This window comes from Paramormyrops kingsleyae, chromosome 6 (assembly GCF_048594095.1).
Source record: "Paramormyrops kingsleyae isolate MSU_618 chromosome 6, PKINGS_0.4, whole genome shotgun sequence".
Taxonomy (NCBI): Eukaryota; Metazoa; Chordata; class Actinopteri; order Osteoglossiformes; family Mormyridae; genus Paramormyrops; species Paramormyrops kingsleyae.
In genome coordinates this window covers 7778968-7805469 of record NC_132802.1, presented here as the reverse complement: position 1 = coordinate 7805469, position 26502 = coordinate 7778968, and the positions used below count along the sequence as shown (strand labels likewise).

General features: G+C 47.0%; 2 protein-coding genes across 3 annotated transcripts; both read left to right on the top strand.

The window, feature by feature from the left end:
* The first annotated feature begins 23 nt into the window (after positions 1-23).
* sema3h (sema domain, immunoglobulin domain (Ig), short basic domain, secreted, (semaphorin) 3H) lies at positions 24-21173 on the top strand. Its single transcript, XM_023835296.2, has 17 exons — positions 24-304; positions 3776-3930; positions 6267-6329; positions 7226-7345; positions 9267-9357; positions 9539-9658; positions 9743-9888; positions 10422-10536; positions 12660-12729; positions 14686-14830; positions 15010-15229; positions 15364-15449; positions 15997-16038; positions 16615-16772; positions 16890-16951; positions 17303-17445; positions 17974-21173. Exons 1-17 carry the CDS (start codon positions 205-207, stop codon positions 18352-18354), a joined length of 2217 nt encoding a protein of 738 aa, XP_023691064.1. The 5' UTR covers positions 24-204; the 3' UTR covers positions 18355-21173.
* A 681-nt stretch (positions 21174-21854) lies between these two features.
* On the top strand, positions 21855-26464 carry borcs6 (BLOC-1 related complex subunit 6). 2 transcript variants are annotated; one of them, XM_023835315.2, is made up of 6 exons: positions 21855-21930; positions 22728-22831; positions 22988-23384; positions 24078-24262; positions 24715-24798; positions 25191-26464. In XM_023835315.2, the coding sequence occupies exons 2-6, from the start codon at positions 22730-22732 to the stop codon at positions 25314-25316; spliced, it is 894 nt and encodes a 297-aa protein (XP_023691083.1). In that variant the 5' UTR covers positions 21855-21930; positions 22728-22729; the 3' UTR covers positions 25317-26464. The 2 variants fall into 2 exon arrangements, with proteins under 2 accessions (XP_023691083.1, XP_023691082.1); XM_023835314.2 differs by having other exon boundaries at positions 22370-22831.
* The last annotated feature ends 38 nt before the right edge of the window (positions 26465-26502 follow it).

Here is a 26502-nt window from a genome sequence, read left to right as displayed (position 1 = left end):
TGTAATTTGGGATTTCTCCCGCATGCGACAGCCAGCCGTCTCAGAGCGCACGCTGCCTCCGGTCGGAGTCCACAGGAGAACGGCGGTGAGGTAAAGAGGCATCACCGTGTAGAGACTCAGCGGGGACTGACTCTCCCACAGCAGGAGGGGGTGTGCTTGTAAGAGAAGAAGGTGTCTCTGCTCTATTCACTACTCACTGGAGCCATGTGGATGCTAGGTCCTGTGCTGCTCCTGTCCTATCTGGGCAGGGGGCTGACAGGGCCCTGGAGACCCTCTCAACCACGCCTGCAGTTCAGCCACTCAGGTAACGTCGGTCTGGGGCTCTCCTGCCTCCCTCGTCCTTTCATCCTCCCTGCTGTCTGTGTCTGTCCATCTCCTCTCTGTCCCACCATACCCTGTCTTCTCATCTGTCCCTCCAGGAGAAGCCGTGCTCCATCACACCACTATACTTTCTCCCCCCTTTATCTTGGGGGGGGGTGCTGTAATACCCCCCAGGGGTGCTTCTAGAGGAGAGGGCTGGAAGTAGGGTGTTTGGTTACACCAACGTGTGCTGGGAGCGTTGCACTTTCGCAGCTATTGTCTTACGCCGCAGTGAGGGCTGTGTTGAATTATAAAGTAGCAAGTCTGCAATGAATGATACAGGCAGTTTATACTGCAAAGACCACTTACCTTGAGCAGCAATTAAATCATAACTAACTTCCTGTGTGCAACTGCTTTTATGTTCTTTTCCCAATACTAAGCGCTCCCAATTCAGGATATAATTATTCACTCACGTCAAAACATGTTCTTTACAAGGAACACGCAGCAGGTCAATAAAATCTAAGACAAAACTATGCATGCATCACCTTGCGCATTAAATCCAACATACATTTTTTTGAAGTGTAATTCAGAGCATAATTTTCTGGAAGATTTTGGCAAGTGGTGGGAAGATTCAAAATGAAAGTAGACAAAACAAAGGGGTCTTTTTATTTATATAATTCGTTCTCCTGGGAATATAGCCTTACTGGCAGATCTGGGTGCTCCTGTTGGCAGCCATTGAATAAGTATGTCAGATATATATACTGGCAGAAGGCCTTTCTGCAGTTTAAAAACAAATAAAAGCAATTGAAGCCTCTAATTCAGTCTTAAGAGTGTAGGAACCCTCTTAGGCAGCAATGGGAGATGGCCAATATGTGCTTCTTTTTTGAGCGCGCGTGTGTGTGGTGGGAAGAATAGGTGTGAATGCCAGTGTGTAGAAGTGTGTGAAATTGCAAAAAGGAACTGGTGTTACATCTGTCCAAAGTTTCCCTGAAGTCAATGAGCGGGCGCTGCTGCTTGCTTGGCCGTCCCCGCGACGTGTCTGACTTGAGGAGCGCGAATTGTTAAGGCTGCTATTTCTGATAGCGACGAAACCCTTACCTGCCTATCCGGTTCCTCCTGGCAATGAACCAGTTCTCTCTGGCCATTCGGTCTCCCCTGGCAACAAGCCAGCTGTACTGGGTGAATCTCTGTTCCATGGCAACAGGTTGTTTTATTCGTCTGGTTGGAGTTTAAAAGCTGCAAGCGGCGGGGTGGCAGGGCGGCCCTGGGGGGTACCGTCACGCTAAGACGAATGCAGTCCGCAATGATATGCGTTTATATTCACACCGGGCCAACTGCCCGGTCTAAAGAGAGCATGTCCGATCAATCAAAATTATGTATTATGTGAATGATCTTTGGGAAAAGTCTGTATACTTCTGTTTATTTCATGTATGGTATGCGCTCTAATGTATCATTTTTAGTCCTAGACAGGGGTGCCATAAAGGGGGGGGGGGGACAGTTAGGACGATTCTATGACCCCCTAAGCCACAGAGCTGCTAAAAAATGGAACCTAATATGATTGCTCTGGGTTGGGGGCCAATATGATATGCTTTCACGGGGCCCATAATCTCTAACGACACGTCTGGTCATAGACTATATAATGTCTTCTTGATGAAATAACATAGACATATGTGTGGTACGAGTGTTTTACTCCAAAGGTCCATTGTCTCCTGATTCTGGAATGTTCTGAGCTGTATCACAGCTTGCACATTTTCTCTAATCACGGATAGACCCATCAGTGGCAACTTGTGACTCTGGTAATCTAATAATGGCTGGACTCTGCAGGAAGGCTAAAAATATTCTTTTTGTCACCCCGGCCCACTCAGGGCCAGGTGGGTAGGGAGGGCACGTAAGGGTAAGCCGGGGGGGGGCACACAAGGGAGCGAGGGCTCAGTGTCGGACCCTTGCCAAAAGTCCTTGGGAAGGCAGAGTGGGACCTGCAGGAGTGGGACGAGTGTGTTTTTCTTTTGTAATTTGTCTGCATGTCTTTGAACAAAGCCACGCGTAACGTTTGTGTGTGTTATTGTGTCGTCGGCTCGCTTCAGGCTGAGGGCACCTTCAAGGCGTTGCTTAGGTGCCTTGTTACTGTTTGAATCAGATGCGATAATTGTCTCTGGTTCCTCCCTTTCGTCATTCAAAGGCAGCAGTAAAGATGCTTCTGGTTCAGTTTCATCATCTGGGTGGTGCAGGGTACACAGTGATAGCTATTTGATGATTTAGGAGACGCTCGACTTGAATTCATTTTAAAGACCTTCTGTAATGTACCAGTTCCAGATGCGAGAGCAGCAGTCAGTGTGCAGTGATAGACTGAATATTTACAGCAGTCGCTCATGATGAATTGCTTTCATCGACCATGTTAGACCACATGTTTGCTCTTGAGATATTTAGTTACATCGCCAATTATGCACCATATTTTGGTAGGATTTCAGTAGTGTTTTGGAAAGCCGGCCATTTTTCTTCAAAGAAAGGGCGTCTCCTGTAGAGATTTACTTTAATTGTATTTTGATAAATTTGTGATTAGTTAGTATCTCATAAATCCAGTGTTTTTGCTTTTAAATGGATGGCATTCCACAAGATTTTATTAGCTTTTAATGTCCAGCATTATAGTTTAATAATAAGGATTATATTATTACATGCATTTTATAATGTTCATTCAACTCCGGTGAAGCTCATTTTCTATGTCGCCTTAATTCTCTACAATTCGTGTTGATACAATTTTTACATCTACATAGCTCTCAATGGCTGATATCTCTTTTTTTGTTTTAAGGTCATCATTGGTTATTTATGTCTACCATAAACAGTTATTTATGCTCCAAAGCAAATTTTATGTCTCATTTTCGATTTGGTTTACGGGGTGGGCGTGTGGCTCTTTGAGGTAGCGCTCTGCACTTTTCATCGGAAGCTCACGGGTTCAAATCCCGTGGTGAGCGGCATTAGATCACCATCAAGCCCTTAACACCAAATGTCTCCGATACTGGCTGGCCCTGCTTCCTGGCCCTCACTCGCATGTCAAAAGTGTTTGCTCAATAATTATAATTAATGTAAAGATTTTGTTTAATGCTGTGCTTTAATTTTGTTATCTTTTCAAATTGTGATGTATTAAAATGTCGGATTGTCCATTGCTTTCACAGACTTACACCATGTACCGGTGGGTGATAGTAACACTTATGTTGGTCCCTTATTAATGTAGAAAGCTGTTTAAAGTGATTAGTGTTGGTTGTGTTTCTCACTGTCAGATTCTGTTGCCAGGTTCACATTTGTTGCCACCCTGGGTATGAGCACTGCTCTAGATAGGAGTCTAATTTTTCCCTTGTTCATTCAATGCATGATTGAAGGTCTTCCTCACATTGCTTTTCCCTTATCTTTTTCTCACCAGACATATAAATTGGAAGGAAACACTGATTTAATTTGAGCAAACATGTTTGTTTTCTCGCAGAGCTGGTGAAAAATGGCCGCCTGCTCACGCTGCCCTTGCTGGCTGGGGATCTGTACTCCCTGCTTCCGGACGAAGATCAACAACAGCTTTACGTGGCCATGAAGGACCGTCTGTTGGCCACAAGCTTGGAGGACATCACACAAAGCCCCCGCATGGTGAGCACCTAGAGTCACGTCTGCATTGGGGTTACGGCCCAATATTGGCACCTCAGTAACATGGAAAAACAGATTCTAAATTAAACTCTTGCATGTTTAGGAGAGGACCATGTAATATCTGGGAAAGAACCAAATCATTGTGAAATGTGACATTGTGAAACAGAGGAACACTATAACTACTGAGCTGGTGACAATGCTGTACTAGGGGAAGATGCAGAGAACCAGTAGTACTCTACTGGAACAGATTAAGAGAATCTAAAGAATTACTCTGGAATAAAACCAGAATCATTCTTTTGGCACAGATTCAGTGTAAAAACTGAAACAGAGACAAAAAATCAGCAAACCTCAGCTGGGATACAGGAAACTGTCACAAACAGAATCTGTGTAATTCTGCTGACCAGATGAGGACATTTAACATTGAATCATCCACTGCAAACCTATTATCAATGAAACTGAATGCTCTCATTGTAGGGTGCATTCACAATGGATGTTTGAATGGGAATGGGAAATGAGTCCCTCAATACACAATACCCATGCCAACATGAGAAAGATGATTACTACCACACACGCCCTCAGTGTTTGTGCCATTAGTCTCTCTCTTCTTTTTCCTTCATGAGCTTCAATGAGCGCCATAAGGCACTTGGAGAAGAGTGCTTTTCATACTGATCCACCCACACGTTTGCACACACCCATCTGACACTGATACAGCGCAAATTAGATACAGTATAGAATAACTGACAGATGTACAGCACAAGCTAAACATTTGTTAAAACACAGACAGAAAAAAACAGGTTTACGTGATGGAATCGCTATAAAATTTAATGTACATCAAAGCTACAATGATTTAGTACTTTTGGGGTATGAGAGGGAGAGTAACAGGGCCAGCACAACCAGTAACTGTGGTCCAGCTAATGAATAGCATGAAATTGTTTGTGCTGTTATATTTATGGTATGTGGTTTTGATGCAAGGTGAACTATTATGTGAGGAAACCGGCTTCATGTGAAAAAATAACAGGAATTTAGGATGTAAAATGGTGACAGGTGAAGAACCAAGATGAAGAACCAAACATGGCAATCGATAACTGCAGAGATGGATAGTTCAGGTCCAGAAAGTAAAAATCCACACCAAGATTTTGTTTCAACCAACGAGTTGAGTATAAAGAGTCACAGTCACAGAGTACTCAGCTGATTGGAAACAATGGATTTTTACTTTCTGAACCTGAATTATCCACCTCTGGATAACTGGAAGAGCAGGACAGCTGGGAGATGGACCAGGTTGATTTAGCATGAGCTGTATTTGGACATAAAGGAATGCGGTAGGAAGACCCTCCCTCAGGACCAGAACTCACCCGCTGTACATGGTTACATCTTTACTTTTACACTTTATTCCTTATTTTCATACCTTCATCTAAAAGCCCTCTGTAGTAATGAGTGGTTACAGGCTGGCCAATATCTCCAGGGAAGAGTATAAACAAATATAATAACAGATACTTCCTGGCCGACACACGCACACTCACAGGTGCACATGGACATGCACACCCAAGCACGCACACTCAGAAGGTACAGAAATAGGATGTGGAACACTGCAGGCCTCCTTGTGGGGACACCCCCCCACGCCCAGCAGCCTAATTACTGCAGCTACCCTTTAATTACGCCCTTCTAACCGCCACCCAGGATTCCTGCCATCTAAGCGTTTCCATCAGCTGCCCACATCAAGCGCTCCTCCATCTTTCATTTTCTCCTCGTTTCTTTACCTCTCTCTTCTCCCGGCTTTCTCTAAATTAGATCTCCTTCTGCCAGGGGTTTTAATTTTGCATGTTTTTCATCTAAAATCGACCATACTTCACCAGAGGTAGTTAATAATGTAAATTTACAATTGTAATGAGCATTATAAGGCACTGCAGTAGAAATTATGCCATGCACTAGCGGGCCACAAATTATATTCAGTAATGAAAATGCAGCTACACTTTTGCCACCGATACTAATAATCCGAGGTAAAATGAATTATGAGTTAAGCATGTCGTTTATTATGTGGGAATTTGATTCATTTGGCGGGTCCCTCAGGCTGTGACAGATGGCTTTTTCCTGGGGAGTCAGACGGTCCCGTCTGTCATTTTCTCAGGGGGCCCTTCCTCTGTCTTCGTTCCCGACATATTCGTTAACGTGGGGAGAAGGAGAACACAAATTAATGGACACATTAGCGCAGAGAATCGGGGTCATGGCGTTTCAGCCAAGAAGTAACACCTGATGTGGAGGGTGGTAACCGGGCCAGAAACCTGCGGATCCCGTACCTATCCACCCCTGACAGAGCTCGACTGTCTTCCTTCTCATTTCAGCTGCGCTGGCCTGCCAGTTCGGATCGGATTCAGGAATGTCTGATGGCCGGGAAGGATTCTGCGGTGAGTTGCTCGCTCACATTGGCTGTGTTGTCAGGCTCTTCGTTAATGACGCTCTAACGATCTGGTACCTCCCAGGCTATTTTAGTATCTTCACTCCTGTTCTTTATTAGCGGTACTGAAATCACATCACTTTATTTGTCACATCACTTTATTTGTCACATCACTTGACACTTGGTAGAATGCAGACAAGTGAAACGTTTGTGTGAAAGTCTCACAACAGTAGCATCAAGATCAGTAAATATGCATCACACTAATAATAAATAGTATGCAGCTTTAGAGAAAAATGAATATAATAAGTATAATGGGCCATTGTACAGAAATAGGCAGTCAATGTGTTTACTGGCCAGAGTTCATAGCATTCTGATGGTCTGGTGGAAGAGCTAGTCCCAGAGCCTGCTGGTTTGGGCCCCAAGGCCCGTCAATCCGATAGGCCGGTGTTTCCCATCCCTCTCCCCAGGGACCTCACGGACCTCAGGGTCCCAGTAGAAATGAGGGCTGTCTGGCAGGGAGCTGGGAGGGAGCACCGAGGATCAGGTTAGGGGACACTGCTATAGGCAACAAAGGCAGCGGCCTGAGGCTCCAAACTTCTGAGGCGGTGCAGACTTGGGTCCGCATACTGCCAAATCACCTCCGCGATGCTAGCAGTTTGAACAGCCTCTGGCACATGGGCGACTGCGATCCTTGATGATTTTCCCCCACTCACACTGGCCGTGATCTACGATCACATTGCTTGATTAATAATAAATCACAGAGAATTTTTATTAGCAGCATCATGCACTCTGTCCACTGTTGAGTCCACTGCTCTCTGATGCTGGGATTGTGCTGGACGCCTCTCTCCGACAGCAGGAATATTCCAGCATGTCATATCTCTAACAGCGAAAGTCTCTCTTTGACAGCTGGAGTGTGCAAACTTCCTACGTGTGCTACAACCCTATAATCACACCCACCTGTATGTCTGCGGCACGGGGGCCTTCAACCCGCGATGTGCTTTTATCCCCACAGAGGTGTTCCTCAAGGTACAGTCCGAGTCTCGCCTTAATTTAATTTGCCGCCCTTGTATTCATCTAATTTGCTGCCGGGTAACATTAAACACTGTGTAGGGGCCAACACGCTGACTTGTTTTACAGTGGAAAAGGTGACACATATTCTTGAAATTAGATAGATGAAAAAGCCAGCTAATCTTTTCCTGATTCTACCTCTCAAAGCCTCAGAGGCTGAAGCCCTGTCGATTCATTTAGCTGTGGCTCCTCCACAAATCCTCTGTCGAAAAGTTGGCAAAATGAAAACAGCACACTCACAAAAAAAAAAGCACACTCACATATCAATGTCTCTTTTAGAAGAAAAAGAAACATATGTTGAGAAAAAGCATGTTTGGATAGACTAGCATGGTATATTAGGATAGAGAGCTGACTGAGCTGAAACGCATGATGAAGATTAGATAGAAATGGATTTGAGAATACGCTTGCTGGAGTGCATCATGATTGTGCACAGAATAGCGTAGTATGTCAGCTCAAACGGAGCCCTTGTACCAGCAGGCTTCGTCTGGAGCAGATATGCTTTCCAGAGTCTTCAGATTGATGGACTGGGAGTTAGGGAACGAGGAACTTTGAACAAGGAAAGCTGTCACAGATTATACTTCCTGCTGGTCAAATGTTGGTCCGCTTTGAGAAATTGGGGAAAATTCCCATTAATGTGAATCCCTGGTGAGGCATCACTGCCATTAACCCAGTTTAAGGAGAGAACGCGAGAAGGGGAGAGATTGTGGCTCAGGAATGAGGTTCCTCAAAGAAGCAACCAGGACAGAAAGACTGTTAGGAAAGAAATTAAGGCAGAGACTGGAGGCAGACGGGGTGAGAGACGAGCTGTGGTGACAGAGAACTTAGAGTGGGGTGAGAGTCTTTCAGACGAAACATCAACATACTTCCACCACACTCAAAGGTTCGGTCAGTTTCCATCTCTGACAGCAATGCTCCCTCACGCACCAAAATAGCGCAAAGACACAAAAATGTTTCAGAATCCAAGTAAGCTTTATTCTGCAAGCATTTCACATGGTACATCTTGGCACATCTGGTCCTGCTTATCAAAATTTTTTAGATAATTTATAATGGAGATCACAGTCTACAGTCACTGTACTTATCAGAAGGGGCATGGTGACATAGATTGGGGAACGTCTCCTGTAGATAGCAAAGGCACGCACATACACACACACACAGACACACACCCGGGTTGAGTAAAATGTCAGTGTGCTTATTTTGGGTACTACTCTGCAACTGAGAGCAGGAGAGAGCAAATCAGAAGCGTGAGTGTCCTAGAATCATATTCTGATACAACACAATCTGCATCCAACAAATCAATTAGGTACCAATTAAGAGAACACCTCAATGTTACAGGAAATCAATCGTGTGAATTATTTAACCAAATGTTTCCCTCAATTTCATTCCTTCACTCCTTGGCAGTAAATCTGGTTCACTGTAACCCGCAAAATCTGATCTGTCATATATGTGTATTAAATTTAAACCTTGTGTGCCTCTTGCTATTTTTCTTTCCGGAACACGGTGAGGATAAATAAGTCACTGGGGAAGTAGGAATGTGAGCGGCAAGAATAGTATAAAGGACGCACAGATGATCACGACATCTCTCATGATTTCGGCATTCAAATTGAAGTTACTGAGCTGTCAGGGCTCTGATATATTCGTTAATTTTTTAGTATGTCAGCGAAGGGAAGCCTTGCAGAGTGATGGCTGGCCTTTGAAGGCCGTCTCACAAAGACAAGTTCAAAGCACTCGACTTCTTCAGTCTCAGACAGAAACTGCTGAGCAGTAACATGACCCAGGCAGAGCATAGATAAGGTTGTGAACGGGACCTTGTCAAAACTTTTTCAAGATTTCTTGAGGAGTGTATGGCTACAAGTGGTAACTGGCTGGATCTACCCGACAGGGTGAGGGAGAGGTGACCTCAGAGCAGACGGAGTGCGGGAAAGGGAAGTGTCCTTATGATCCACATCAGAGAACCGCATCAGCCATTATAGGTATGTACGTGTGTGTGTGTATGCAGGTGTGTTTGCAGGGGACATCTGAGTCACTGTCACCCAAGCCATCTACCCAGGGAACATCTGAGTTATTGTCATCCAAGACATCTATGCAGCATGAGTTACGGTTGGATGTAAACGCTGTAGACTACACCCGGCCCCTCTCTGCCCCGTCCCGCAGATGCGGAGCTGTACGCCGGTATCACCTCAGATTTCATGAGCCGGGACTCCGCCTTTTTCCGCACCTTGGGCAGCCGTCACGTGATCCGCACCGAGCAGTACGACACCACCTGGCTTCAGGGTGAGGAGCCGTCCCTTGGGTAATCCAGACGGCATCTACCTCAACCCTCAGAGCTCCCTGACCTGCCCGTCACCTCCCCTCCAGATGCCCAGTTTGTGAAAGTAGCCACCGTGCCGGAGAGCGACAACCCAGAGGACGACAAGGTCTACCTGTTCTTCACTGAGTGCGCCCAGGAGGCCGAAGGAGCTCCTGGGAGGGTGATCTACTCCAGAGTGGCACGAGTTTGCAAGGTACCCCTCAGCCCTCCCCAGCCGCCATTTCTTCCATAGCTAGACCCCTGTCCTCACCTCCATTCTTCAACCCAGGCCTGAGGCACCCCCAGACAGTCCACGTTTTTGCTCCCTCCCACCTCACAGCTAATCATACCGAATACCTGGTGCACTGGGAGCTGGGAGGGAGCAGAAATGTGGACTGTCAAGGGTATCCCAAGGATGAGGTCAAGAAATAATCTACTACAGTATTTACAACAGATTTTACTTCACTTTTACTTCACATCACAATATATGTAAAAGCTTTTAAAAAGATCACAGTATATTAGCATAGTTTTACTGATAAATGGAAACCGAGTTGAGAGACACTGCGAAACCAACTTTCCTTCATCCAAACATTCATCCATCCCATCTTCCATTTTCTACTGCTTATCTAGTCCATCCCAGGTAGAACAGGGCACAAGCCAGGGGACCCCCTGAACGGGATACTAGTCCATCACAAGGCGTGGAGCGTGAAGCACATGTGTAATAGGAGGACATCTTCTTTCCTATAGAATGACATTGGCGGTCAGCGCAGCCTTGTGAACAAGTGGAGCACCTTCCTCAAGACCCGCATGGTGTGCTCCATCCCAGGGGACGATGGCATTCACACGTACTTCGACCAGCTACGTGAGTGCCAGACCTGCATCGTGCCACAGACTGAGCATGCTCTTAACGTACACAGGCTTGATCACATGGCCGCACGATAACCGCATGCCCAAACTTTAGGGTAGTTTTACACGTTTCACGAAGTTTTAAAGATAAAAGAAAGTTATATACTGCTCAGATCTTCTGCTGGAGAGGCCTGTCTTGTTTATCCTGACCGTTATCCACAACAGTACAAGCTACCATCCAACAAACGTGCGCTTGTGTATGTTTGTTTGTGAGCACCCTGTTGACACTTGTTACGGGCCTCGTCTGTGTGATTGCGATGGAATCGCAGGCCGGCTGCGTACGGCGCGGCCCCGTTCCCGTCTGTGTAAACAGTGAGGGCAGATAGTGTAAACATGACTCCCCAGATACACATACGGCAAACACCAGGAACATCTCCCACAAATCAGGTATGGAGTATACCGTCAGGGCACGTCAGTCACGGACTTCCATTGGTGCTGGAAGTAGTGAGGGTCTATCGAAGAGAGCCCCCTATTGGTCGGAGGAGGAATGTAGCATGAATTGAAGGATCAGAGGAGAATGGGGAACTGGGAATCCTGATTATTTGGGGATGGTCTAGTGCTGTTGCATAAACATCTCCCGTTCCTCTGGATGCTGCTAATGCGGGAGGAACACTGGGGTGACCACAGGGGAAAAGACGTGGATTTCACAACTTTGCAGGGATGATTAATCTAGAGAGATGCCATCTCTGAAGGAATTCGGAGCCATGTATTTATGTCGTGCTCCGTGGGCCGTAAAAACAGCGTGTCCCATCATCCAATGTGGGTAGTGCGGAGTGGTGAATACACGGGCAGAGTGGTGTGACCACTCGCTCATTCATTCATTTGACCAGTATCTCGATCGTAATGTAAACGTGTAAGAAAATACTTGCAGCTTTGTGGATGGGTGAACAAAACACTTTGTACATTTATCGTAAAGACCTAGAAGGGCAACCCACAATCTTGAAAGCTACTAGATCAACATCGGACCAGACGACGGCGTTGACTCAGAGGGTTCAGACTGTCATGTTGAGACTGGGGTTTCAGGCCACAGTGCTGGGACACCACATGGTTTTCAAACTTTTAGGGGCATTTTTCAGAACGTTTTCCGGATGCTGGGGTGTTTTCAGGAGCCGTGGTCCGTGTGGTTGATTGCCAGCTCAGACATTACCCTCATTCCAGACCGTAGATCACCCCACTCCAGATGCGGGGGGTTGGGGGGGGATCAGGGTCAGGCCCTTGGGGATTAGACTTGGGGTGGGGGGGGGCAGGATGATATGCAGTATGAGGGCTGAAGGCAGGAGGGGGTGTGATGCGGGTAAGACAAACATATCTCACCTAGTGGGGAAGACATCCTTTTATGCAGGGAGAGATACAGCGCAGTCTGGAGTAGAGCAAAGGTCAAGAGAAAAAGGCGAAAAAAAATATATGTGGTGTAGAAGTGGGGGGTACGTTTGCGGGGGGTGCAGGAGAGAGCTGGTGGCCTGCTGGGGAGGTACGGGAGCAGGAACAGTGGCGGCAGCGGTCCAAGAGACTCAACCAGTGGAGATTAGATTAGATAGCCCCCCCCCCCCTTGCCGCATCGCCCCTTTGCCAGCAGGGACAGATTCCATCGTGGCCACCTGAACGGACAAGAACGAGAGGAATGTGAGAAGGCAGTTCCGCTCCATTGTCCGCCGCAGCACAACAACCTGCGGTTCAGCACGTCCCACACAAACGTACCGCGACCTGGAGCCGCGACCCGGGCTTCAGCACTGAAGTGGGAGGACTTTCCTCCAACATCACCATCTCCCAAACTGGAGCTTTGGAGGACTGCCGTCTGCGTTTCACTGTGTGGCTCCCTGTCGCCTGAATGAACCCCAGTGACTCCCAGTAACTTTCTGCTTCTGACAAAACGGGCTGCTTCAGCCGATGGCTGGATCTTCCTCACACAGCCACGTGCTGAGCCACCTGCCCCCGGCTTGGCAGCACGTCCGCTTACATAAATCTCCTGCAAATCAGATCTGGCATCTTGGGCAGAATATGGTCACACACATGTAGCCCAGACAAGCAGATAGAAACACACATGCCCACAATGAGAGTTGATTGTTTTATATCTTGCAGAGGACATCTTCCTCCTGCATGGGAAGGACAAGACTGACCCTCTCATCTATGGGCTTTTCACCACAAGCAGGTGAGCCATCGCTTTTAATTCTCATCGCTTCTTCTGTGCGCATGAACATTTTCTCAAAAGAGCCATCAGGGCTTTTCTTCCTGGGCTTTGGTCCCCCCCAAAATATTCTTTTGCCCCTTCAAATAAATCTGCACTAATGAGTTTATATAGTGTGCTCTCATTCATTTTCATTAAAATCAGACCCCCCTTGTTAAAGCTTAGCCCCCCTTTTCATAAATCTCTAGTGACACTCCTGTCAGACACGTTAGCATTTAGATAAAAGAGGAGAATCTAAAGCCACATATAATTAAGAAGACAGGGACAGTCAGTCCCTGGAGCAATTCTGGTTAAGGGTCTAGTGGTGAAGTCACTCTGTCAACCACTGGGTTTAACCCGGCAACCTTCTGATCACTAGCACAGCTGAGCGACCCCACCCTCTTAAAAGAGCCTGGTTATTTTCACTGAAGAAATTGACTCATGACTATATAGTGATACATCTCAGGGTTGCCAACTTTGGTCAGCTGGCTAGAGTGAGATTTTCGATTTAAGACAAGTCTGTACACACATTTACATGTCTGTGACAGTTTTATTACCTTGTAAATAGTCTGTAGGGTTTGCAAACTACGCCAATGCCCTTTATATAGCTAATTTTAGGTTTTTAATGGAATAATATAGATTTGTTGTAAGATTTCTTGAATGAGCGTGAGAGTCTGAAAGCCAGATGCATGAGAGCTGGCAACCCTGCATCTTATTTGACAAAGGACCACCTTGCTTTGATAAATCTTCTAGTACATAAAGAGGGACATCTGTGAGGCGTGTAAATCACTGGGTATTAGGGCATCTTCCTGGTCCTGTAATATACATGCTGTCATGTTCTCTGTCTGCACAGAGCAGACTCATACTTCATGCGCCCTGTAATGCGACGCCATTTCAGCCTCCCGTCCACATCATAACGATCGGGATCTATCAGCATTAGTGTAGACATGCTTTGCATTATGCGGTTTTTGGGTGTGTCTCCTGCGTGTAGCGCAGTGTCTGTGTGTGATCACAGCTTGTGGGTTCAGTGCTCAGTGTGAGTGTGTGTGTGTGCACTGGGACACATATACTGCGTGTGAGTCCTGCGTGTGTGTTTTCACTGAACATACCGTTGTGTGAGTGTGTGTGTCGGTACACGCCGTCTGCGTGTGCGGCCCCCTCACCGGAACGCTATCTGCCAGGATGGCATGTCGAGCGAGAGGCCCCATGTGTCGTTAATGAGCCTGCGGTGATCCAGGGACGGTATAGATTAAGAGTCTGCTAATCCCTGAAGCAGCGATCACATGGTTGCAGTCTGAACAGTGCTAGTAGCTTGGGGGGGGAGGGGGTGTGGGGGCAAGTTTATCACACCCCACAACTTTGATGACTGCAGACGCCTCGGCTGCTATAAGGGACAGAAATACCGCCCTCCACATTCATCTGAAAAGGAACCAGACTTCATTTAGGGCAGCAATCGGAGCCCTGGGGGTACTCATCTGGCCGTGCGAGGATTAGATATTACTTATCCGTTTAAGAGACCGTCTTAATTAGGACAGAATTCAGAGCAATCACAGCAAGGGCAGTGTAAAGTAAAAACAAAATCATACTTTCTTGATTTTCAAATGTATTAGTAAGGAGCAGCAGGTTCAGAATAAGACGAAAACAACAATTTACAACAATATACAATTTTTATTTACCAGACGTGTATAGCCTAAGTGACAAACAATTAAAGCATGGTTAGATAATCCCTGGAACAACTGGGGGGGGGGGGGGGGGGGGGGGGCTTCGCTTAGGGGCCCAATGATGAAATCACTCTAGCAGCTTTGGGATCTGACCCAGCACCCTTCCGATCATAAGCACAGCATCCTAACCCGCTGAGCCACACATGCGCATTAACAAAGGGGGCCTCAAGAGTCTCAAGGTGAAACGCAGAGGGTGAGTCACTGCCCATCCTCTCCACAGCAACGTGCTGAATGGCTCAGCGGTGTGCGTGTACCAGATGCAGGACATCATCCGGGCCTTCAAGGGTCGCTTCTCCCACAAGGAGGGGCCACAGTTCAAGTGGGCGGAGTTCACGGGCAAGGTGCCTTTCCCCCGTCCCGGCACTGTAAGTACCCCCATTGCCCGGCCTTCCACGTTGTGACCGCTCCCTGCCCCTATGCTAACTTGTGATGCAGAAGATACAGTGCTGATCTGCCTGGTGCTGAGTGCGGCTTAGTGCGGGTAGGATGGTGTACGTGAAGAACGGGAGCACCGCCATTAATCTCGTGTTCCTCGCCTTGTCAGTGTCCCAGCAGCACGTATGGCAACCACGTCTCCACCCGCGAGTACCCCGACGATGTCATTTTCTTCAGCCGCACCCACCCGCTCATGCTGGAGGAGGTGTACCCCCTGGGAGGGCGCCCCCTACTGGTACGGGTTGGCGTGCCCTACAAGCTTACCCGGCTGCTGGTGGACCGCGTTGAGGCGGTGGACGCTCAGTACAACGTTCTATTCGTCGGCACGGGTTGGTGATCAGCACCATGGCCTCTTGCGTGTCTATGCATGCATGTGTGTTATTCTGCAGTTAAGCTGCATGCATGTGTGCACATGCACGTCTGTGTCTGCTCGGTATGCATGATGTTCGATCTTCTCCCACAGACTCAGGTGAGGTGTTGAAGTCCATTCACCTTCCCCGAGAACAAGGAGTCCAAGAGGTGACCCTGGAGCAGCTGCAGGTCTTTAAGGTACGCCATCTTTATACCATGTGACACTGAATTTCTACACCATCTTTACACCATCTGTACATCATCTGTACATCATCTGTACATCACCTTGTGCCTCTATGCCCACACTAAACGAAATCACTTTAGAAAAATGGTAAGTTCTGCAGAAGAATCAGTCTTTTTCTGATCAAAACATACCTTGAATCTGTTGGTACCTCCCACACTCACAGCTTGGTCCCAGAGTAATCTGCTGCTCTGTCTCCAGAAGTGCAGGAGAATCTGCATGATTATATGGTATTTTTGGGAAACACAGAACACATTCAATGACAATGTTAGTGCTCAGATTATATAAGCACAAAGCAAACAACATTTGTGTTTACAGACAACTGTTAGATGAGGTGTTAGATGCCGTTTGTCTGTGAGGGGGGTGGGCTCTACCTCAGCAAGACAGCAAATCTCCATGGAAACACCCAGTAGTGCTCCATCCCAGCAGGTAGACATCCATAGCTGTCTCCCCTCCCAAATGCCTCGACTGATCTCAGACCACCTCCCTTTTCTGCATCCACAGGGTAGATCACCCATCACTGCTATGACCCTGTCCAAGACACAGGTGAGAGTTTAAGATGCCCCGGTCCCCTCCTCTCATCCACGTCCACTACATGTCACAAAACACAGATACCCGGGGTATTGTTCCCTAGCTCGTCACCATGGCAACACAAAAGGGACGAAACATGTCAGAGCATACATTATTCACGGATTCCAGCACGCCAGCGTCGGTTTGGCCTTTTATTAATGCTGCCTGCCAGCCTCGTAACGTAACGCCTCATCTTTGACGCTCTGCCGAAGGTCATGACATAATTTATCGATGGAGTTTCAGTTATGATGCGGCTACAGATCAAATTTCACCAACGGCATAGGCAGCAACGTCGAAACAGCGCTCCAGTCATTTTCATCAGATTATGAAATGACTGCGTTACCATTAAATTAAGTAATAATATTGTTGTAATACATTGGGATTAGTAACATTATTATATGATATTGTATGTTGGGCAAATTTGTTTTCTGGGATTTTATGTGATTCTGACTAATATAAGTAATTTGCAGTGTATTAAAGAATTTTAATTTGTGTGTGCGTGTGCGTGTGTGTGTGTGTGTGTGTGTGTGTGTGTGTGTGTGTTCACTGCAGCAATGGCTCTTCGTGGGCTCTGCGGAGGGATTGGCGCAGCTGGCTCTGTTCCAGTGCGAGCTCTACGGCCAGGCCTGTGCCGAGTGCTGCCTCGCCAGGGACCCGTACTGTACCTGGGACGGGCACGCCTGCAGTCCGTACATGCCAGTGTCACGCAGGTAACTCACACATACACACATACACATGCACACACGCGGTACACATAGAACCCCATGCTCATATGTCAAGCCCGGTTCTGACTGATTTCGGTTAATGTATGTTTCTCTCCAACGCAGGAGAAACACCCGACAGGTGGGCGATGCTGGCGATCCGCTGACCGAGTGCGTCAGACAAGGAGGTCAGTCTGGTGACCATATTTCTTTCATTAGAAGCTACTAGTAGATTGGAATCAGAGTGGACTGAGTAAGAGTGGAGTCGACAGAGTGGATTTAGAAGTACCGCAGCAATTCAGAATCCTAAACTGCGTAAAATCTCCCTTAACACTGTTTTCTCATGATGTGTGATTCTCTTTTTGTGTGTTGAGGCTCCACACGGTGTTTATGTAAAGCTACATAATCTGGTGGTATGAGGGCTTCCATCGGTCTTGGGCCGGTTTTCCCGACAGGGACTCAGGAGCCCGCTGGCCCTGGCATTTTCCCACGCTGGGAGTGTCTGTCACTTCTAACGCATCCCACGCATGTGCTTACAGCGGGACTCCAGGTGGAGACAGAGGAGAGGCAGATGGTGGTCGCCAAGGGAAACGGCACTTATCTGGAGTGCCTGCCCAAGTCTCAGCACGCAACTGTGACCTGGTACAAAGAGGCTGGAGGCAACAGCCACGAGCTGAGCCAGGTGTGTACACATAGGGTGCTACCCACTCACCTGCCGGATGCTAACCCTTTCTGTGAGCGACAGTGTCCCAAAGCAATGCGAGAATTCCACAGGGGGCAGGATTACAGTGCACTGCCCACTTCCCATTGGTTACTTCCTGTGAGTGAAATGGGCCAGTGGTTGACAGTGAAGTTAATCCCACCCACTGTGAATTCAGTGCCTCTTTTTAACTCCTACTTACAATTTGATTTTTCAGAATGGAGAAGTTAGGGAGGAGAATGTGCACTTTTCGTGGGTGTTCAGTTCCTCTACCACAGTGTTTCTCAACCCAGTCCTCTGGGACAGTCCACATTTTCACTCCCTCCGGTATCATGTGTGCTGTGCACCTGATAGGCTGCAAGCTGGGAGAGAGCAAAACTGTAGACTGTCTAGGTGCCCCCAAGGTCTGGACTGAGAAACACTAATCGGTTCCAATAGATTGCACGCTGTCTTGTTAAACGCATGGCCAGGGTCAGGCAGTAAGGCTCACCTGTGTCATTTCTTTTATAGGTGGCGTCTGGGGAGCAGCTGGTGGTGATCGAGCGGGGAGTCCTGATCCGGCGGGCAGAGTCGGCCCACTCGGGCACCTACCACTGCCAGCTGGAGGAACATGGCTTCCACTGGACCGCCGTCACCGTCAAACTGAGCGTCCTGAGCCCAGCCTCCGTCCAGCTGCCCTTCCAGGAAGCCCTAACGCTCGGGCAGCGCTGCGCTCAGCTAGCCGGGAACACCTACGGTGACCACGGGGGTCACAAACGAGGAGGCGGCGGCAAGGGCGGGGGTGGAGGCCAGAAGAAAAGGAACCAGGGCAAAGGAGGAGGCAGAGGGGGAGGGAGGAAGAGCCGCAGCAGAGCTCACACCCCTGGTCCACGATCCCCCCGCAGCATCTAGGGACAGCTGCCCACACACCCCCCAACGCTCCCTTTGTCTTAGAGTCTAACGCACAGACCCAGAGTGGAAAACAGCTACATTCTCTCTTTAGAGACACAAATGCACTTCTTCAAAAAATATTTATTATGGGCACATTATTATGCAGCTTCCCCCAGGAGGACGACGGGCCGTGCCAGTTGGCGCTGTAGCGACTGGCAAGGTGCATTCAGAGGAGAACAGGGGCAAAACTGTCACCCAAATATTGTGGAGGCACAATGCGAGTGACTCAGAAAAGCAGCCGTGCGTTACAGCACAACAGCAGAAGCTGTCTCTTTGACTGGTCATGCCAATGAAGCAAAGAATCATGGGATATGTTTGAAGGACCAACCATGTACTGTCTTTGAATCACTGGTGTGTTCCTGACAGACTCTTCAAACAGCATGAGAGCTGTGGAGAAAAGACACTAAATCTTGCATTTATTTATCTTAATATAAGAATGTATGAATCTCGTTTTCTGTTCAGCTTTTATGTGTGATCCTTTGTCAACCCTATTATGTCCAGTAACTTAGCAAATATCTTTCCATCTGCTAATTGCTCATCCTGGTTAATGTTGCAAGCAGCCTATTCCAGGCAGCATAGGGCACAAGGCAGGGGTATCCCCTGGAGGTGATACTGGGCCATCGCAGGAGAGACACCAATTAGCCTACTGCGTGTGTTTGGACTACAGGAGGCAATCAGATGACACGGGGAGAACATGCACACTCCAAACACACAGTGTCAGGAAATCATGCTTCACACCTAGCCGCCATGTTGCCCTTACTGAACCAATATACAAATTCTCATTCGTAAAGTAAAGATATATTTATATGGAAAGCATTCAGTGATAATCAGGGGCTGAATCCAGGTCGGAGATTGAACCCTGAATTGGCTAGAAATTGTTCTCATTTCGTCAAACTGAACCTAGATGAAAGTAAATGTATTGAAAGTAAGCTAATTTTGAAAAAAAACTGACGTTATAAATCGTCACTGAAGGAGTAATAAAAAAAATTCACCGTAAGAATAATTTGCACACTGAGAAGCTTATACTCTGCAATGAATTGTGTACAGCAGTTGACCGGCAGTGAGTTGTTTTTGTCTGTATGAATTGGAGGATTTACTGATGATTCTCGGCAAATGACTGCATAGTGAGGATTTAGGGAAGACTGTGTGATTTGGGACTAAAGGGAGCTTTGGGTATCTATGTTGGAGTTTGCTGGAGCTGTCAAGGTAGAAATCTGTGTTATTCACATTGGTATGTCAGGGTTCAGCGCCACACGTATGCTGACATACAGCGAGTATTATGTTAACAATCTTACGGATTGTGAAAAACAACGATAATGTTACTTTTGCTTAGCCTTTTACATGTTTCCAAGACAACCTACCATTGTGTACATTTCAGAAACAGTCTGTTTCATCCTTTGCCTCCCACCAGTCTATTCAACATTTCCAAATGTGTTACGACAGCTCTGTCCTACATGCTGATGGCTAGTTGAATGGAATTGTGCTACATTATTCAGATTTGTGAGGAATATTGTGTTTTCACTCATCCTCTCTTGCTTTCCATGCTGGTGTCGTTGCCTCCCTCCCCCCATTCCTCCCAAAAAATAATCACCCAAAGATGCTTAGACAGATTAGCCTATTAGCCTGGTATCTCCAGGGGTGTGGCCACAGACAATTTGCCCACCTGTTGGCTCATCAAACCCCCACCCCCAATCAACAGCCTTTACCTTTCCCAACCCCTCCTGCCAATCCCGGTTCTCAGGTTTGTTCTGGCACAGGCACACACATACAGGTGAGAGAAAGTTTTTTTGGGGTCTCATTGCAGGGTCGGCTATCGACCAGCACCCCTGGGGCACTTTGCTGGCCACAGGATTTCAATCGGAGACCTTCCGATCGCGGGCACATTCTAACCCACAGAGTCTGTATTTTAAGTAGCGTTTGGATGCTTTCAGTCTGGAACACAAACCAAATGATCAACAACTTGTCTTGAGAGTGGAGCCATTTTTTCTTTTGTTGTTTGAAATTTTGTTGCAACTCATTTGGGAGATAAAGGTATAGAACAGAAATAAGATATGTGATTTTTTTTTTAACTTCATTAAATGAAGTGTTCATTGTGATGTCAAGGACAACGTCTGTGTGCAGAGAGTTTTCTTAAACATATGCAGGTGACAGAAAGAAGGATGGACATTGTCAGCGTATGGCTGCTTTAATCAGCATCCTAGGGCTACTTGTGTTTATATTTAGTATGCCCGTGGTGTGTGTGTGTGTGTGTGTGTGTGTGTGTGAGCGGGTTTACCTATCCTTATGGGGACATAATGTCCCCATAACGTGACAAATATCCATTTTTTTTCCCCTTATGGGGACCGGTTTCCTGGTCCCCATAAGGGAAAACTCTATTTTATAAAAATCGGTGACTGCTATGAAAAAACTAAAAATGCAAAAACTCTTATATTTTGTTAGGTTACTTATGGTTATGGTTAGAGCAGGGTAGGGGTTAAGGTTGTCATAGTTAGCGTTAGCATTTTTCCCATTGAAATGAATGAGCGGTCCCCATAAGGATATGTTTACCCTACATGTGTGTGTGTGTGTGTGTGTGTGTGTGTGTGGCTGTAAGCAGAGCTGGCCCGCGTTGTAGGTACATCATCTTTGCTGAAAGAACTGGAACCCGAGCCTAGCACCCAGAAGAGCAAACTGCTATTTTTAGGTCTAATCATCTATTTGATATGGACTTCATTAGTCATGAAGCTGTTTGACAGTACATGCATCTAATAAACAGTATTGTGTATTTTGTTTCACAATGACTACAGTTTTTCACTATGATTTTATTTCCAAAGTCTTCGGATAAAATGTTGATATATTTCTTCTACCTCAAGACTGACAAAAAGTGCCGCCCCTTTGTGACCGTGGATTAGGAGGGCAGATTCATATGCCGTATTTGCATCCATAGTATTGAGGTCAGGCCAGTAATGGAAAGATCCTACAGCTATAGAGTAACTATTATTGTATTATTGCTCAGCCTGTTTAACACCATGATACTGGTTTACTTTTCACAGAATTAAGAATGAGTCGAGCCGCCAGCCATATTTCAGATGTCCCACTGGAAGCGATTCGTCTAACAGAAAGAACTTACTAAATTGATCTTGCAAACTGCAAAGCTAAAAAAAAATACAAAATTATCATTAATATAAATATTCTAATTATTAATACTTGTGAAATATCAATAATCACGTTATAAATTATATATTTGTTTCGGTGTTATTTTTGTATTGTAATAATATTAATAATGACAATAATTATTTTAGTAGCAGTAAACGTTATCGTAATTTGCCATATCGCTTAACATTCCTTCTAGTTATAGTAGTGATTTAGTTTATTTAAATTTATAACCTTTAAAACCTATCGTTTAAAAAATTCTGCCTTTGAAATTCGTGTTTGATTAGAAACATATTAAAGGATGGAATAGGTGGAACTAATGTCGCGGCGTCTAATGTTCCCCCGGGGAAGCTTGAAGAGGTGGGACTCCTGGCCGGGGAAGCTGCAGAAGTCCTTTCTACTTGGGTAAAATGCTCTATAAAATGTCTTAATAAGTTTCTCCAGCTACCTGACCGTGCTGCAAGTATATAAAATACTTTAGCTCTTTTAGCGACTTAACCATGTTTCGCTGTTCTTTTGTCGGATAATGTTGCATTGGGAAACTTTGCGTATGTAGAGGCCCTGTCAACTGTGTATTGATTTATCAAAACATAAATGTAGTTAGTCTGTTGGCTACTTATTAGTCATTAGTTCGCAGTAGAATTCCGTTAAACTAAATCGATGGGGAATGGGTCAGACAGTAATGGGTCCTGACTTTCGTGGATAGCAGAATTCGAACTAAAAAATAGTATCTTAACTGGTTTAGTTCCTGTTTTCAATGAAAGGAAAAAAATAAGTGTGCTGTGCTTAGTAAAACTGAAAACTACGCTCGAGGGAGCTGGAGGAAGTTGACGGTGTGTTGCAGGCCGTGAGAGGATGTGGATAAGGAGGGAGATTTAGTTTTAGAAAAAGGAGTACAATGAGCTTCTCTTCTGGGACTGGAGCGGAGGTGCTGGCAGCCCCCAACGGGCTGGGCTTATCAGGGTCGCTGAGCTCCAGTGATGAGGAGAGCAGCCCTGAGCTGGAGCCCCCAAAGCATGAGAGGGCAACTAGCTTGGCACCAGGAACGATGGCAGGTTCCCCCAGTGACACAGTGGACTGTGAGAGCAGGCTCGAAGCCTGTAGAGATGCACAAGTGGAGACAGTGGCTGTGTACATGTGTACTGTTGTTGAGCCTGCCGAAATGGTACATCAGGGAAACGCACCACACATCACCTCTGCAGAAATGCACGAGGCCGACCCCCCTGCAGGAACACTGCATGCTGCAGCTGATGACCACGAGGCCTGCCTTCAGGAGGAGGTGCTGAGTGGAGAAGCAGGGGACGAGGTAAGTGGCAGGGAGGAGACTGGAAGATCGTGATGTGGCTGAATCTGGAATCTTAGCATAGTTTTTGCTGTGAAATATACAGTTATGTTAAAAATGGGTTGGTGTGTGTGCATTTATGTGTACATATTGATAATGCTTGCGACTGTGTGTCCCTAGCACCCTGCAGCCACCACTGTGGTCACTGCACCAAAGGGAAAAACTCAGCTGCCCTCTCACACATGCCCAAAGGGGCAGGAGGGTGACCCCACGTCCCCCCAGAACCAGGAGGCCCCCAGACCCACACACGTGATGGCGCAGGTGCATGTGAGGCCCGGCCCAGAGCAGGAGAGGGTTGCACGCGGCATGCAGGACAGCAAGAGCTTGGACGAGATCAGCAGAGCTTACGGCGAGCCGTGCGGCAGGGGTGGGCATCCTGAGGGGCGCAGGGCCACCATCTCCAGCGCCCTGGAGCTGGAGGGCACCGTCAGCCATGACGGGGACCTGACACATTTCATCGCCAGTAATCTGGAGCACAAGATCAAGATGAGCCACAGACTTGAGCCGGACTCTGACTGTGAGTGGGCATTTGGGCTGGACCATGTCCAAGCAGTTTGTTATGTTGGAATATGATAGGAAACAAAGGCCAGCAAAACAATTCAGGAAACATAGCTTGTATACTAGAGCAGTGTTTCCCAGTCCGGTCCTTGGGGATACAATTGACAGTCCGTGTTTTTGCTGCAGAAATGTGGAATGTTTGGCAAGGAGCTCGGAGGGAGCAAAAATATGGACTGGCTGCGGGTCCCTGAGGACTGGACTGGGGAACACTGTACTAGAGAAATAGGAAGTGTGTAGGTTTGATTTTTTTTTCCCCTCTGGTGTATGGAATGCCCCTCTCCGCTGTTTGAGGTCCTTCTTACCGAAAACATCTTAGTGCAGGGGTGGGCAATCTTATCCGCAAAGGGCCGGTGTGTATGCACATTTTTGGGATAACCTTTAGGTCAGCTGTTCAAACCCAGGTGTGAGGACTCTTCAGCCAATCACTCCTCTAATCAGTAATCTAATTAGGGAGTTGCAGCGAAAACCCGCACACACATCGGTCCTTTCTGGATAAGATTGCCCGCCCCTGCTTTAGTGCAACTCCACCCCCCCCAATTCATTCTTCCATATGCCCGTATGTTTCTGCTGGAGTAATTCTTACTTTAGGGACCCCTGCTGGGATTCACCTCGATGGTGTAATAATACAGTATGTTAACTCTGTTTTCATTAGCACACTGTGCAGTGCAGAACCAGGCTCCATCCGAGCATGCCGCACCGTCTCGTAGCTGCCTGCGACCTCCCCCAGACATCCCACCCATCGACCCAAACGTACTGCTGGACCTGCAGAGGCAAACGCAGGCAGTGGCCCAGAGCTTAGACTTAATGATGCGTGGACTCAGTGGAACCGTCCAGAACGTGAGTCTGCCAGTTTGCCATCACCCGTGCTCACATCTGCCTTCATTTTCCCCATGGCCCCTCCCTCATGCATCATATGACCAATCGAATTCTGTTTAACACAGTTTTCTCCATCAGCCTTTATCAAAAGGCTGTAGTTTTTCTGAGGGCGTGCAGCTTCCCTGCCCCCTACAGCTGGATCACTGAATCATAATCACTCTGCCCTAGCTGCTCTCATTCACACTAAAAATACCATCTACATTAATAATTTTATCCCCATTTCTTGGAGTACTGCTCAGTCCCGGCCTTTTGCTCCAGTGTTGATGTGTTTGTTTTGGTTTTTGTGTAATTCCTCCTGGGCCTCCATGAATCACTCCAGAGCGCACTGTGGAAAACTTCTTTGTAAAAACATGCTGTGTGTACCTACACACACACTGGCTCCCTGCCGTCACCCCACTTCTGTGTACCCACAGATGACTGCACTGAGCGTGGGCTACATCCAGACCTACAGGGACTCTGTAGACAGCGTTGGAGAGTCTGTGGACATGAGTATAAAGGTGAGGGGACTCTTCTGCTCTTCTGAGCCGTATAGAAAGAAGTTTCCCTAAGATTCGGCCATCAGCATTTTGTGGATGGGGGGAAAAAAGCAAAGAGTTTCTTTGTGCTTAAGCCAGTCTGTTGTGTCTCTGTGTGAGGACAGATATAATTAGTTCTAGTAACCTGTACGCACACCCAGGGAGACTGGGGCAGCCAGATAACCTTGGACCCTAAAAGTTTTTCGGTACTGTATCTATTACTGGAGTGTTTATTTGCCCTCTTATGTTGGTATTTTTATTTATTTATTTCTGCTCGCTTGTTTTTCCTTCTGCCTTAAGCCTCTGGATGAGAGTGTACACAAAGCCGGGCTGTGTTAGCATGGTGGTGTTGATGCATGTTTGTGTGTGTTTAGGGCATGTATACTCTGATGGCACGCTGCGAAGAGCTCGACCGGTCCATGCAGCCCATCCACCAGCTGGCCAAGCAGATCCGTGACATCAAGACCATGCTAGATACCCTGGAAGCACTTTGCAAGTGACCTGGCTGAGCCACGCAGCTGGTGTCTGCACTGTGTGTGTGTGTGTGTGTGTGTGTGTGTGTGTGTGTGTGTGTGTGTGTGTGTGTGTGTGTGTGTGTGTGTGTGTGTGTGTGTGTGTGTGTGTGTGTGTGTGTGTGTGTGTGTGTGTGTAAGAGAGCGTGTTGGTACTATTTTTGTGCCTGAATGTACAGCAGGAGCTTGGGCTCAGTTTGCATCGGTGTTTGTTGCCGTGGAAGGGCTTAGCGCCCTTGTGCGTGCGCTGCATTGAAAGAGCGTGAGTGATTGGCCCAGCAGAGACTGAGAGGAGCTGTTCGTCCAATCCCTGGTGGCCTCCAGGCACCATGCCAGGCATAAATCCCTCTGACTCCCGTTCCCGCCTCCAGCACGCCCATGTGATGATGAGAGACGGGTCCTTCCCACCGCAGAAAGGTGCCGCGAGCATGACGGGTCTCCATCAGAGAGGCATAGCAGCTTGGATCAGAGCTGCGATCATTATGTCGGGTCAGGTCTAACCTCAGCGGCCAAAGAGTTTTTTCTGCACTCCTCTATAACCTGTAAATGTATCATATTTGTATATATGTTCCCTGTAATTTTTAATTTATTAAAATTGTTTCAGTTATATACTTAAAAATAATTTTTTAAGGATCTCTTGTTTCTATTTTAGGATCAAAGTTGTGTTCCTATTCAACTCTTTTAATCAGGAGTAAAGCACACAGAATACTGACGACATAACTCAAATTTAACAATATAACATAATTGTTGGCACTGACCATAGGGGTAGTGTAGAGGTGAGTGTCTCTACACTGGAGCTCTGGGCAGACATACGGGAGTGGAACATAGATGCTTTGCTTATATATCTTGGTAACGGCAAACATTCAAAACGGTACAATGACCTTAACCTACTGAAACGCATGAGGGGTGGTGTGTAATTCGGGATGTTAGAGGTCCGAGCCTGTATCTGGGGGGGTCATGGGTTTGAATCCCATGGATGGCAGAGTACTCATTACTCTTTGGTGGACAAGACCCTCAGCCCCAGTTACTCTACAGGTGCTGGATGCTGGTTGACTCTGTGCTGTGACTCCTAACCCTAACCCTGCTCTCATCTGTATATTTCCCCCTGGGATCAATAAAGTTTATCTTGTATACAATGATGTCTGTCTCTTTCATGGAGAGTGTGATGGGATAT